Source organism: Amblyomma americanum, chromosome 1 (assembly GCF_052857255.1).
Source record: "Amblyomma americanum isolate KBUSLIRL-KWMA chromosome 1, ASM5285725v1, whole genome shotgun sequence".
Lineage (NCBI taxonomy): Eukaryota > Metazoa > Arthropoda > Arachnida > Ixodida > Ixodidae > Amblyomma > Amblyomma americanum.
The window spans coordinates 390,875,228-390,890,004 of NC_135497.1; the positions used below are offsets into that span (position 1 = coordinate 390,875,228).

Genomic DNA, 14,777 nt, shown 5'->3' on the forward strand with positions numbered 1-14,777 from the left:
CGATACTCGTGTAGTCTTCTGTGACCCCCCCTCCATAAAAAAAGGACATTGCCTTCGAAATACCCCGAAATACCCCCATAAATATGGCCACTGCCTTCCAATTCGAAATACCCCGATGGTCGAATGCATGGGCGTCGACAGCGGGCTCGTGCAGTGCTTGGTCAGATTAGAGCCGGGGTTGCACGTGCCCGATAAGAACTTGAAACAGCTAAAGCTCACTGCCTTTTTTGCACTTGAATAAAGTTTTGCTTCATCGAATACATGGTATTTTGACTTCCTCTCGGTTGCAGTGCAATTGAAGCTCGACAGTTTTAGATTTTCCCGGGTGGTCGCATATATCGAATTACCGCTTATAAAGAATCTTTCCGCCGTCCCACTGACTTCGTTATAACGAGAGATTACTGTACTAGACAGCATCCTCTGAGCTGTGCCATCCCAAACAACAGATGGATTTTTCAGGTCTTAGTGACTTTACTATAGAGGGGTTCTACTAGTTTTCTTCTGCGGCTGTTTCAAAAACACGCCCACTTCAACGCTGCACAGCATGCTGCAATCGGTCTGCAGGGAAAGGACGCAGTCCATTCGTGTGATGGTGTTCATGGCAGTCATACATCACCTCCATGACTGGGCGATGTGGTGTGGCAAGGCTCAGGCCCTGATGCCCGAAGTCGGAACCCATGACTATTCTGTAGCTTTTGGCCCATCTACTGTGATGTGGTGCTAGTTTATTCACTGCAGTTGCCTGTAGCAAAAGATAATTTTCTCATACGTATTCAGGGTCATAAAGTTAATATGATGACTTCGTGTTTCCTACCCCCCAGTGGGGAGACCTGTGTTTCGTCTTTTGACAGCTACAGTTATAGCGCCGTACTGCAGCTTCTCCTCTAGCGCTTAGCGGGGAAGCTAAGAGCAATCATTTGCGCAAGTACCAAATACACAAAAAGATATTCGATTGACATTCGATTCAGCTTTGAAGAAGTACTATTCACATGCCCCTAGAGATAACACATGAATGCCTCTAACGAAACAAATTCAAATTAACTCAAGAGCTTTGGCTGCTATTACCTGTAAATGCTATCTGCTGGTATATCAAACTAGTCATGACAACACAGTCATATGGCTGCAGAATTACTGCCTTAGCCAGATGCAGTGCCTCAGGCTACAGTTATCAGTGTTAAAGATGACACTGGGCAAAAAAAAGCTTCAGCATGGCTCATTTCATGTGACTGCAATGCAGCTGCTTGTCTTTAACGCTACGTTGCTTGACATCTTGCCTCTGCATGTGTCCGTGTAGTTGGCTGTCAGCTGCTCAAAGCTGTTGGCTTTGCCCAGGCTATCGAACGATGCTTGAGATTCCTACACTAAATAATTTAACGGGTCATTGTTGTATAACAATCCACTTGGGGCCCATGTGGCTGGCGCTCCTCAGCTATGCCCAGGCAACACAAAGGCCCCTTCACACTGAGAAGGTAGAGACAATTAAAGCACCTAGTTCCCCGTGATTCCATGAAAAATCTCAGATTTAGGCATTTTTTGTAGAATTTTGTGTTGGTAGCAAAATTCTTATTAATTGCCGTTACGTAAATCAGTAGGATTGACAGAGAATAGGAAAATAATTAATTTGCCATTTTTTCTTGGATATAACACGAGGGAGAGTGTGAGACCTCATGAAAATTTCTGAAGAACTACTACGGTTGTAACAAAATCTCAAACCGTTCAGGCAACCATAGCCGAAGGAGGATACGCGGCAGGTCAGTGTTCTACCAGGAAAAAAGGTTGCAGTTTGCAAGCGTGCCTGGACTTAGTCGAGAATCGCCAGTCCAAGCTGCCGAGTGGCAAGTGTACCTGAAAACTACTCAAGAACTGAAATCCAGATAGAAAGACTTCATGCAGTTTTTAAGAAAGACTAACAAGGCAAAGATTTCGACATCCTGTCTTTCTTCCCTGGAATGGAAGTGACCCCAACACTCTCTTCCCTTGCTTTCAAATATTTTTCTATCACAATCAACTGCGTTCATGCAGAAAGGTCATTCAGTCGTGATGAAGATCTAGTATTAAACCAGTGCCATTCTTTGAGTGAAGATAACAGGAAAACATTACTTGATGCATAGTTACAACAGCCATCGTCAATTTTAAAAGAGGGACCTCTGCAGCATGTAAGGCATGTGCTCAAAAAATAAACCTGCACGTTTTTTCGTGCGTCTTGTGATTCCTGAAGAATTTTGCATTCGCCGCATATAGAATCTTCCCCATAGAAAATAGGGGCCTCAGTAACAATCTTCCTCATCACTTTTCCATTCATTCTCCATTTTCTTGCTCTTCTGTATCTGTGCATGGCCCAGAGTGGCTATACGAGGCATTTCACACCTAGCTGTGGTTTTTATTTCGCTTCAGGAGAAAGATGAAACTTCAGCAGCATGTGTGCAAGACATGGTCTTGTCACTGCCAACTGCATTGAGTGATTGCATAACTGACTTCCCAATGAATGGAATGAAGTTTTACAACAAAAACTGATTACAACTGAGGCTCAAAAAATAGCAAAGCTTCATATTTTTTTACACATGCACGCACAACTTTTGACCCTTCTGGGGTGTTCCCATGAAACTATGGGCAAAAAGGTTTTGAGGACGAAGCCAGCAGGAAAGGGGAATGGTGCGTGTGAAAAGACGAGTGCCCATTAAGGCCACTTGCCTGGTGTAGGACATGTCGATGCCACGGTGGTAGGCCAGCATGGACTGGAGGGCGACTTCATTGACGTACTTCTCCTTCTCAATGATCTCAAACATGAGGCTGCTGCGGCTTGCTTCAACCAGCTCCTCATCCCACTCCTCCTCGCCTGCAACATGCCGCTGCACTATCTGCATGGCCTCGCGGTAAGCGGCTGACACCAGCGTTGACTTAGTCAGAACAAAGTACAGCAGGCCATCGCATGGGCGTATGTGAAGGTCATAGTTATATGACAATCCTTGTCCTCTGATCTGCCGCCACATGGGACCCTGCAAGGAATGCCCACAGTTGCTGCAGATGAAGCACTCTGACTGCCTGTCTGAGGAGCAGAAATTTTGGAATACAACTCGGTGCCTCAAAAGGCCACTGGTTACTCAGTTGTTGCGGTATCATAATTTGAGATAAAAAATCATTAGGTGTTGCAGGCTGTCTGTCCAACTTCACATGATGTTCTATTTCAAATGAAAACACGCAGCATTCGGAACACTAACTTTTCGGTAACTTTTTGGACTTGCATGATTATTCAAACCTTTCTGCAGCACTGCCACATGCCCCATGAAGCTGTTGTGAAACAGCGACCAAAACTTCTCTTTATTTCTGCTAATTCACTCATTACCAACGGCTGCTCACAATTACCATATCCCAGACAGGGTGGCAGTTATTTAGACGCTTACTCAAAAGCACTCTGGAATGAAGAACTACACCTCAACTGCTGTTATTTCTATTGTTCAAGTGGAAAAAAAAAAAAAAAACTTGCTGTAGGTAACCACTTAGTAACTTAAGTGAGAATAATTATCTACACAACAAAGATACGTTCCACCATATCACCAATGGTTAAAGAAGACGCAAGAAAAGAAGGTTATGATTACAGAGATTGTAGATGATCGTCAGAGGCGATCATCGTGGGATAGAATACTTTGAAACTGTCTGCACAAATACTTACCCATCCCTACTATATTGCTCTAGCAAAAGGCATTTTATCAGGGAATGGCATGACAAGTGCAACAGATGAATGTGCCAGGCTTAAATTTTAAGCCTTTTGTTTGCCACATGCCAAACCTGCACACAAGTATGCAACTTAAGGTGAAAAAATAGTTGCGCCTCTGATAGCAACGCGACATCAAGACTATAATTGCAAATTGCATGAGCTGCACAAGTGAGACTTGCCTCTAGCTGGACGAGATACTGGATGAGCACGAGCAGTGGAGGAAGGTCAGGACTTGTGTAAGAGTTCAGGCTGGGAGTGCACTGGGTGAGGAAAGCAGATTCCACTGAGCCCACGGATGTGATCACGTCTCGTGGAAGGCCCGGCGTATTGCCACGAAGGAGCAGCGAATGGCAAGGCACCTGTGGAGAGCTGTTTCCCGCACCCCACACAACATGGCAGAGTTACACTTGCAACAGTGGAGCTGTAAAACATTCCAGTCAGTGCAACAAATCCACTCGCAGAGTGGAGCAGATTGCCCGCATGCAGTAGATACGTACTCGATGATATGAATACGGCTGATATGAATTTCGGGATGATACGCATTTGAAGAATCCCCGGCTGGATTCCACCATGTACAATGTGCAGAATTTCAGGTGTTCCGAACACTCTTGTATGTTGTTACGAATGATACAAACACACGCGCATCCACTGCATCCTTAAGCACTGAGTGCTGCCCGCACATAGTCAGCTTGCCTATCGCACAGAAAGCAGTGAGCGTCAGCATGCGGCCCATGCATCACTGAAGTCGTGAGTGAACAGTAAAGCATGGCTCGCAGATTGCAGACGCCACATCACCAGCAGCGCAGTATGCACCGCGAGCAGCGAGCAGTGGCGCATGAAGCGTATATCACTGATATTGCTATCGCCACTCTCGCAGCAGACGTTGTGATCAGTAAGCGGCAGCGTGAGGCTGCAAATAAATACAGTCAGCCCTAAACAGGTAAAGGCATTTCCCGTGCTTGTAAATATGGATTTTGTTCATTTTGGATGATATGGATATTTTTTGCGACCCCATTGGGTCTGTATCAATGGGATTCTACTGTATATAAAAAGAAGGCTGCTTCAATAATAATGCAGTTGATTAATTCAATACAATTGTAAACACACCAACATAAAAACAATTGCACAGTACAAAAACCAAAAAGTACGAGTAGCAAATTGTGAGATCATTCTCGCATCACATTTGTCCCACATTGAATACCAGCTCTTTTTAGAGATAATGCCACCTCCATGTCCCTGCATAGAGCAAACGTACTAACAGCGAACAAGGTGCAGATACTAACTTGCAGTGCAAAAAGGTCTTCATGATAACAAAAATATAGCCTGCTAAAGAACAGTGGGCAACTCAAGGCCAAATAGAGTCAAATATTCTATGAAAGTCATTGAGCAGTTAAAGTGCATGAGAAGAAAACAATTTATAATGAATTAATAGACTTATACCCCTGCCACACTAGTAAATTTAATGTCATTCGGTCTCTTTCAGTGCTACACGGTAAAAAATAATGCCATTCGAAAATGACGGCAGTGACGATCAGTGAAAAAAAAAATAGTACAGTTCAAACACATCAGCGCGCATAAAAGATGTTTGAAATTGGTGTGTAGTGTTTTAAAAGCAGGTGAGAACATCTCTGTGCAATATTATAAGCTTAAAATATTATTTCGGGCCATTCTGCAGCACTTAAGCCATTAAAAGCCAAGTACAAAGTCAACAAACAAAAATGGCTGACACAGTGGCGCACGGAGCGTGGAAATAACTTTCAAAAGATGAAGTACTCAGTTAAATCTTTAAGTACTTCCGAGCTATGCGAAGATGAAAATGGAAAGCCAACCAGCAAGAAACACGCTACCCAAGATGATCGATGGTCGCGGGAAAGGCCCTACTTCACGCTCGTCCGTTGCCGTTGGCTGCTGCTGGGACTGAGAGTAACAGCTATCGATGACAGCTTCTACTCTCCGTTTCATACATAAGGTGCAACGCTGTGAAAGGTATGGTAGTAGTCCGGACGGGAAAATAAAGGGAGGCGTGTTACTCCGCGCCTGTTCTGTGCCCGAGTGGTCTAAGGCACGAGAAAGGTACAGCATAACGTCAGTAGTAAGAGTATACTTGATCATGTTCAAGACAAATGTGTCATGTAGTAAGCATGCAGACAAAGGATTCACTATGTTTCGTTCACCACAAGGAACGCACTACTTTTTGGTCGCGGATGCAGGCAGCGCAAACAAGTGCGTTAGCTTTGACAGCGTTGCACCTTATGTATGAAACGGATCATAGTGTAAAAAGGTTCGCACCAAAATTAACATTTTTTAGCAGAGCTAAGTAAATGCAATTTCTAACTTTGGCAGTGCGCACACTATTTTTGTGCGTCGCTTGTTTCTGCTGCGCATATGGTGTCCAGAGTACACATTTGGTCCGACATCGAATGCGAATGAGTTCTCCAAGCTCATTCGATGGCGAATGTCATTCGAACCTAATGACATTAAATGTTCCTGTGTAGCAGCCAATTAATGGCATAAGGTACTAATGTCATTCGATCAGAATGACATCAGATGTGCTAGTGTGACAGGGGTATAACTCAAAGAAACCTAAAGCTCCTGAAATCCTTCTTAGCACCCCCTGCAAGTACCTCATTTTGCTGAAGTAAAGTTTCTATATGACTACAAATGAATAATTTCACTGCAAATGACCAACTATATCACTCATAACTACGAGAGTAACAAGCCAATTTCAATCTACATTTAAAAGTAAGCGCTGATCTGCCTAAGCCTTCCCTTGCACGTTCCCTGCTATGGGGAAAAAAGAAGGTACCTTATACGACATAAATACAATAAACTGTATACCGTATAAATGCACGTAAGGGCCATACCCGTGTATGGGCCGTACCCTGTTTTCCCAAAGGAAATATTAAAAAAAAAATATTCGTGTAAGGGCTGCACCCAAACTTTCCACAACCCACGTGGGAATAGCCTTCGAAATGTATGCGCCGTGGCCTCCGCAATCAGCTCCAGCTGCGAGCAGCGGTGCGCTTGATTGCAAAGGTGACGCATGAGCACAGGAGCTTCCAGGCGCTGCCCATGGATAGTGCCCGAGGCCGAGGCCCATCATCATCATCAACTTTTTCCTCTGCCGCGAGCTCCCGCTATCCATATCGTCATCAGTATCACCAGCTCCACCCTTTTGCGGCTGTCAAAGGCACGGGAGTTGTCGTGGTAGCATGCTAGTTCACCGTAGTTGTGGCTTTAGCGTGCTGCCGCTAAGTGTTGCAGTTTTAGAACGATGGGCAAGCACCTTAATAGCGACACGGCTGGGAGTTTGCTGTCGAACACGGCAAGCGTGCGGCATGCAGAAAATTCCGTGGCACAGAAGTGCATCAGACGATTGTGCAACCAAAAGGATGCATTGAGGAAGCTTTCCGAGGCAGCTATGCAAGTTTCCTTAACTGGTGGAAGAGCTGCTCTGTTAAGTGATGGAAGCGCAGAGCAATGGCTACGCGCTGACAGTGGACATGCTGTGCAACTTCTAGTGGAATGAGCGTGCACCAGAGTACAGCACCAGCTCGGAGTCGGAATACTCCGCAAGTGACGAATGAACGTAGAATAAATACCACTCATTCCCTGATTGGTGTGTTTTCACTTAAATTTTTGTTTCACACATTGCTGGTAAGGGCCGCAACCCGAAAATTGGCCCTCAAATCTGGGAAAAAAGTGCCGCCCTTATACGCGCTTATACGGCATATAGAGCAAGTACAGCTGTGCTCAGTATTAACAGTGAGGCCACAATAGCACCCACAGTGCATAAGATGTTTGATAGCACTGTGATATGAAGCAGCAAACAAGCTGGAAGGCTGCAGCTCCTTTCTCCTTTTCACACGTGCACAACCTTGAAAACCAAGCTCCCACCAGACCACTTGTGTTGTTTGTACTAATACCATCCCCAACTATTCAAGACAATGTGTACGTGTAACAAAGTTCCAAAGCCACAAAATTACTAGGCTGGAGATATTAGCAGCACTAGAGCTTGTGGACTGACTCACAACAAAGTACTATTTTGTACTAATCCTCTGCTAGAACCATTTACGTGCTCCTAGCAGCTCATCAATTTTCTGCTTTAATGCGGAACCATGTGTACAGTCCTTAGTGCCCAACCACTCCTTCCTCCCTTCTGCCACACTGATGAATACAAATCAAACCCATTACTTTACATACTCAAGAGAAAGTGTCATTTTTTGAAGAAGTTCTTACAAAGCTGAACAGTGAAAATGTCGTCACTTAAGCCATACTCCCACCACAAGGAACGTGCCATCTGACAACACACCAGAGAGGCGAAAGACACCACATGAGCTCTGTAAGTGCGACAGCACATATATGACTACCCAGAAGCAAACCGACCATTGAGTGCTGCACAAAATATGGCAATGTTATTTTCCCCCACAAGCTGCAACTGGCAGTGGTAGTCACCCTGTGAACTACAAATTCCACACGTAAGGCCATGCTAACTACACGTAAGGACATGCTAAATGAGCAGCGCATGTTCCGAAAGCTCCATAACCTGCAAGCAGGGCGCAGTGTCTTTTACACACACTGCAACATTGTTTTTGAAGTGCATGTAGTTTGAGTACAAAGCATTCCTTAACTACCTCATCCAGATTTCCAGATCTCCTCGAAACGTCACTTGCTTGCTGAAGGGGTGGCCAGTCGGTGCCCCACTGCCATACCGATTTTGAGGCAGTCATCGTGTCAGACAAGATGGGGCCTTGCAAGTGACCAACACCCAAAGAACAAGAGCTTCTTTGAAAGAAAACGTCGACATGCAGCTGTCAAGCATCGGCGATGTGCAGCAAAGGCTGAGAAGCAACGGTGTCTACAATAGATACGAGGAGCCATCGAGGAACATAAGGGCCTAATGCTGCCAATACGCAAAGAAGTAGGACGATGCGAAACAGCAGCGCCTACAACAGATGCGGGAAGTCAGCAGTCTCCAATGCGCAGTGAAGGCTGAGAAGCAGCGGCGCCTACAACAGATGCGGAAAGCCACTTGACGACAATGCGCCCGCAAAACCGCCAAGGAACACGAGGCAAAACTCAAAAAGATGTGTGAACTTAGGCGCTGTCATGTGCCAGAGCAATCCTCTACAGCCGGGACCGATGCCTACACTGCGATGCATTTCTTGCAACACGAATTCAAAGTGAGTTGCATTGCGAGAGTCGTGACAAATGCTCTTGCACATCATAGAAAACCAGTGTAGTGGTTTCTGCAATATATATATTTTTTTTCACTGCAAATTTGCACTACAATTCACTGGAATAAACGACAAGCTCTGGTAGCTCACACTGAAGTTCAGACTGTAATACCCTCCTGGAAGCATACCTTTTGATAGGAGATGCAAGCTTTGGCTGCTGGGAAAGGCAGGTTGTCCAGGGCAGCCGCAGATCCCCAATCAATGACAACTTCTCAATGTTGGCGGCCAAGTGCACTGTCACGTTTTCAGGCCGCGTCAGGAATTCTTTCACCTCCAACAGCTTTTTCACCACCTGTTAGTGGAAGCATAACAAAGTGATTTGCACAACTACATGCTTCACAATGGACTTAAATCTTTGCCTTCCAAGACAGGTGACTCAACCACATGCAATGGCTATGAGAAGAATGGCACATTTTTTTTTTTACTGTAACTAAACAAAAATAGAGCTGTTTAACGGTTGTTGTCATTTTTCTATTTTGCATTTGAACACTTGTTAGTGGAAGCATAACAAAGTGATTTGCACAACTACATGCTTCACAACGGACTTAAATCTTTGCCTTCCAAGACAGGTGACTCAACCACATGCAATGGCTATGAGAAGAATGGGATTTTTTTTTTACTGTAACTAAACAAAAATAGAGCTGTCTAACGGTTGTTGTCATTTTTCTATTTTGCATTTGAAGACTGTCATTTACTATATTTAGGCGTAGTTGTCAGTAAGATGTAAAAAAATATTGGTTCACAGGGCTCCTTACATGGACAGAAAGTGATAGCTACTGCAGCTGAATCTTGATAGGTATATCAAACACGGATATAATGCAATAGTAGCTACCTTACACTCTACCAAAGCTTCTAAGCGAATACTCAAAATTCTTACTTTACATGCCAAACATCGTGGGGACATGAAACAGATATGTCAAACCGTCAGTGCCAAGGCGGCAGGCCTCACCGCACTTCACTTAGACGATGCTGGTGCAGCAAGCCATTGCACCATGGCTCCAGCCTTTATGGCCCACACGCTAGTGTCAATTTTGTGCAACACAGCTGTCAAGTGAGGAATCCAACATAGCTGGCGTGCCTTCAAATGGCGCTTAGGAAAAGGTCTCTTCTTGCACCCTAATATGGGTGTCCCGAGTTGCTGCTACTTTACTGACTAAACTAAGCTTTTCGTGCATACGAAAGAGGCAAATGGAAGTCATTATATACCTTAAAATGCCCTTCACCCTCTTACCCTTGGCTGTTCCTGCATGCATTTTTGACAAAATTTATAATGTCAATTTTGCTCATATCAAAATATTTTATGATTTTTGATCTTCTAGCTATAACGAGGTACAAGTGTACTAATCCCAAATATGCCCTTTGGCCAGCAAAAATTCAACCATGCAATCTATAAAGTTGTTCCTTGACACAGGTGGATACAGGCGTGGATTTGTTTGTGACAGCCACATAGCCTGGAGAACACAGTGTGAAAGGAAACGACAATGAATGCAAAAAAATAAGAACACCCTTACTTTCCCCAGAATAGTAAATTATAATGTAAATTAAATCATTTAGTGATCATCAGACTGACATGCAGGCTGTCAGCATTCCAATATCTGCCCACACTTCCAAAAATGCCAGCCTAACCAACGTTTAGATTACTGCTTCAGGTCTTGAAAAGTGCACTTGGAGCAGTCCACAAAAGAACAAGGTGTTCTTTAGTGCCGGGCTCCATTCCGTTTGGAAATTGAAATGCTGAAAGTTTATGGAGCCAGGGTGGCATGCAGTGTGAAGGACGCCCACCTTGGTGCTGTCCACCTTCAGCTGGCGCATTAAGTCGCAGAGGAATGTCTGCTGGCGCAGCATGCTGCCCGCAGCTTGGTTACTCTCTGGCTGATAGGCGATTGTCCGGATGAGTGTGCCTGTGATCTTTATGCCGGAGCGCTTCTTCTTGACCACGTCCTTGCCCATTTTGTTTGCTACTACTTGGATGCGATCTGGCTCAAACTCTATGCCTGTTAGTAGGTCGTGCACCCACTGCACACCATGAAAGTACTTCTCTTGGTCCACCTACATCCAAGGGGAATAACAAGTACTTTAGTAAGTTACTGCAAAATGATCTATGCCTTGTAGAAGACCATTAGACCGATTCACAGGCACCAAGTGTTTTGTGAAATGTGAAAAGTGCTTTAAAATGAGTGCACTTGCTTGCAGAGGTTAACATGGGTACAACTACAGGAGCAGCTGCCAGCAACTGGTATGAGCTCATCAGCACAGTTGCTCTGGTGAGAAAAAGCGCAAAGAATGAATGTTGCAGAAACGGTCCGTGCTGCAAGAATTGAAGCTAATTCTATAGTAAAATCTCAGAACCATCATCATCAACCTTCTCAGAGTTCAGTTTGCTGCATGACAAAGGTCTCTCCTGATGATCTCCAACTGTCCCTTGCCTGCAGACACAGCCATCCTATCCCAGCAAATTTTCCAAGCTCATCCCTCCAGCCCACTCACTTCTGTCCTTGTTTATGTTTCCATTTTATTGGTAACCACTCCCACAACCTAACAGGTTACCAATTATAAGTTCTGCAAATTACACGGCCTGCCGATGTCCGTTTTCTCTTTATAATGTGATAGCAATAGATGTCCCATCGTGAAGAAAAGCCCCTGTACATCATACATGTGTGTCTGTGTGGGTAGGTGTACAGTGTTGCGACCTTGATTATATAAAAAACCTCCCATACTTATCACTGTGCGGGTGGGATTTGAACCTGTCGTGGTGTAAACAGATCAGCTTCGCTGCCTGCTGCTTTAGACCACTCGGCCATCACTGCAGCCTTTCGCATGCGTGTGACTGCCAGCCTCTCGTGCTCTGCTCACACCACAAGCAATAGTTTGCTTCTCTGCGTACAGTGAGCGCCGCAAATCCGTGGCACTGCGCTAGTTTGCTTCTCTGCACAAAGAGGGCACAACGAATCACTGCGCTCATGAAATCGAAGCTCACATGCTGTCGCATTCCCTTCCACATCAATAGCATTGATCACCCACGAATAATTTATCATCACCTAAAACATGCTCAACTTGAGTCGGTGCTCCAATTCCTGCTGCCTTTTTCTTGCTCTATGTACTACATCTATCATTTTCCTTTACTCACAGCACTGTCCTTAGCCTTATTTCTAATCTTTGTTAACCTAGAAGATTTGGCCCCACTGGTAATACTGGTGAGATATACTGGTCATGGATTTTAATTCTCAGGGATACTGGCATGCGCTGCTGTTATGAATTGGGGATGAAAGCCAAATGCACTCTAGCTAATTCTTATACTCAGAATCTCGGACCTGCAGCGACTATTTGGCATAGATATATACTCTATGCTTTCAGTAGCTTTCGTAAACTGTAACCTGTTGTCTCTTCACCAAGCTGTTGGACATTAGTTTTAGTTTAACGCAACGTAAGTTAGCCTACCATTGCATACTGCCAGTTCAAGCCCTAGACCATTTGCTGCATTTCCCTCATATTTAATTACATAATTAAATAACATGAAATAAAAGTGAATCATTATATAAGATTGCTAATTTGAACAGCTTAACAATAAACGTTCTCTTAGGTCACACTGGAGGATGCAAACACCACCAGTGCCTTATGACAGTGCAAAGCACTATACTTTGAATGTGAAACTCTTTCACTATGAAGAAAAACTAAGCATAGAGCAGCATGTGCATGGCAAAAATAAAAATGAATGCGTTAGCTGGAATTCAATGTCCAGCTTAAGTGCCCATTAGGAGCACCACGGTGGCATCCATACCAAGAGGCGGAGGCAGGCACACTGGGCATGCGAGCCTGCAAAGAACCTTGTGCTGTTCTCAAGGCCCAGTCCAGTGGCAATGTGTATGGTGTCTGCCTCCAGCTTGTTGATGACATCATTGTGGTTCATGCGCCCTGCACAAGTAAACAGCAGTGTGTTGAAGCACAAATGGTCACCCATCTTTTGCGGTGCCCAGCAACCATTTTCGAAAAGAAAATTGATGTGTAAGAGACAAAAAAAATTATTTTTAGATCTTTATCTGATGAGGAGAACCATATCTCGCCACAACCAGACCGAATCCGGCCACCGCATCCAGTGCAGTAGCCCAGCCGGTCCAGCCATATTCTTGACAGTTTTGATTTTGGTGTTATGTCCATTTGGCATTGTGCGCGTCATTTTTGCTCAACATGATGCCACCTGCTAGACGAAGGAGCTGCGATGCAAAACTCAAGTTGCATATCGTTGAATATACACTGGAGAATGAGAACCGGGCACCAGGGAGACACTTCGGCATGGCCGAAAAAATTATCAGGGATTTGGGCAAAGCCACATGAATGCTCTGGTCGATTCAGCCAACAAAAAGGCAAACTGTGGCAAGAAGGTACATCTGCCAGAGCTCGAGAAGTGCCTGTGTGCAGCAGCTGCTGCAAAGTGTATATTTTCATTGCACTCTGAATAAACAAGTGTGTCTTGTACACGGAGTGACTTAAGTGTGATCTTTTTTGGAAAAAATACCGTTTTGCTGGGGGTGCGACTTACATAAAGGTCCAACCTATAGACCATAAAATATAGTAATTGAAGCCCGTTGCAGTAACAGTCATAGAAATCCACAAGCAGAGGCTAGCCAAGACAAGCCATGCCAAGAGAGACGAAAGAAGACAGAAGCCAAGCCAAGAAAGAAGAAAAGAATACAGAAAGAGAAGGAAGGAGAGAGAAAAGAGGGGAGAAAATGGAGGTAAATCCTGGCTCTTGCTGAGCCATGGCCTATAGTTTAGACAGTAATTTTTTTTGGTCACACATTCGCCAAGTCTAACTCACCTCCTTTTGTCATGACCGGTGACTCGTGAAGCAGCTCTAGAAAAAGTGGGACATGCATTCGAAGGTCCTGGGAGATCCCACTTGTGTTGAGGATAACAGTCATCTGGGCACAAGTAAAAAGTTTGCGAAACAGTTAAATTCATGAAGTTTCTGGACCCGGCCCAGAACTTGTGCTAGGTGTTTCCTTCGGATATGCACTAAAAGCTTCAAAAGTGTTCCACAGAAGTTAATTCTGTAGTAGCTGTTCTTTACATGCAGGCAGCACCAACAGCTGATCTGGCTTCTGAGACCGTTTAGTGCGGAAAATCCTTTCTGAGTGCCTGCCTCCAAGTAGAATGCAATGAGGCATGCACATGCCAACGTCCTGGGAGGTTTTACTATCCTGGGAGAGGATTAACCATGGTTTAAGCGGATTAACAGCGATGTCAGGACGGCTGGTAGACGCCATAGGCTGGTGAGCTTTCCTTGAGGGGCATTTGCCACTTTGTTCTCGAGTTGTATCCGACTATAGCGTTGAGGTTAACAGTGAACCCTATCCTCGAATGACAGGCAAGAACTCGAAAATCCCAAGTAAAGAAAAAACAGAAGCACCCTGTTTCGATATGCAATACATAATGCAGTTTTTCACAGTGCTTTAGAGCACTCGAAATGGACAGCTGAGTGTGCTATGTAAGAAGTCTTGCAGGTGAGTGTGTGACTGTCATTTCTAACTTGTAACTGTCATAGGTACAATGCAATGCTAACAAAATGCAAAAATACCGATGTACTGAGGTCGTGACATGCTGCAAGACGTCAAAACATAGAGGTCTTTATAGAGCTCCATCTCAATGTCTCGAACACTTGGAGGCAATTGCAACTGCACAAAGGTTGATGCAGACACCATGGTTTGGAAAAGTAAGGCAGTTACCCTGGTTCATAAACAGCTGGTGCCACCTGCTGCCACTGTTTCACTTCCCAAATGCAGTGTGCACTAAAAGAAAGGTTGCTGCCACCTTAAATATGCTTCAAA

At 44.6% G+C, this 14,777-nt stretch overlaps 1 protein-coding gene across 1 annotated transcript in view; it reads right to left on the reverse strand.

The window, feature by feature from the left end:
• LOC144115710 (uncharacterized protein C05D11.1-like) overlaps positions 1–14,777 on the reverse strand; it is a 75,546-nt gene that overhangs the window by 12,716 nt on the left and 48,053 nt on the right. The window contains exons 14-19 of the mRNA XM_077650182.1: positions 13,769–13,871; positions 12,731–12,864; positions 10,735–11,001; positions 9,081–9,244; positions 3,895–4,084; positions 2,692–2,996 (exon numbers count right to left, since the gene is read on the reverse strand). Of these exons, the coding sequence (XP_077506308.1) occupies positions 2,692–2,996; positions 3,895–4,084; positions 9,081–9,244; positions 10,735–11,001; positions 12,731–12,864; positions 13,769–13,871 (1,163 nt within the window). The remainder of the gene's footprint in view (positions 1–2,691; positions 2,997–3,894; positions 4,085–9,080; positions 9,245–10,734; positions 11,002–12,730; positions 12,865–13,768; positions 13,872–14,777) is intronic.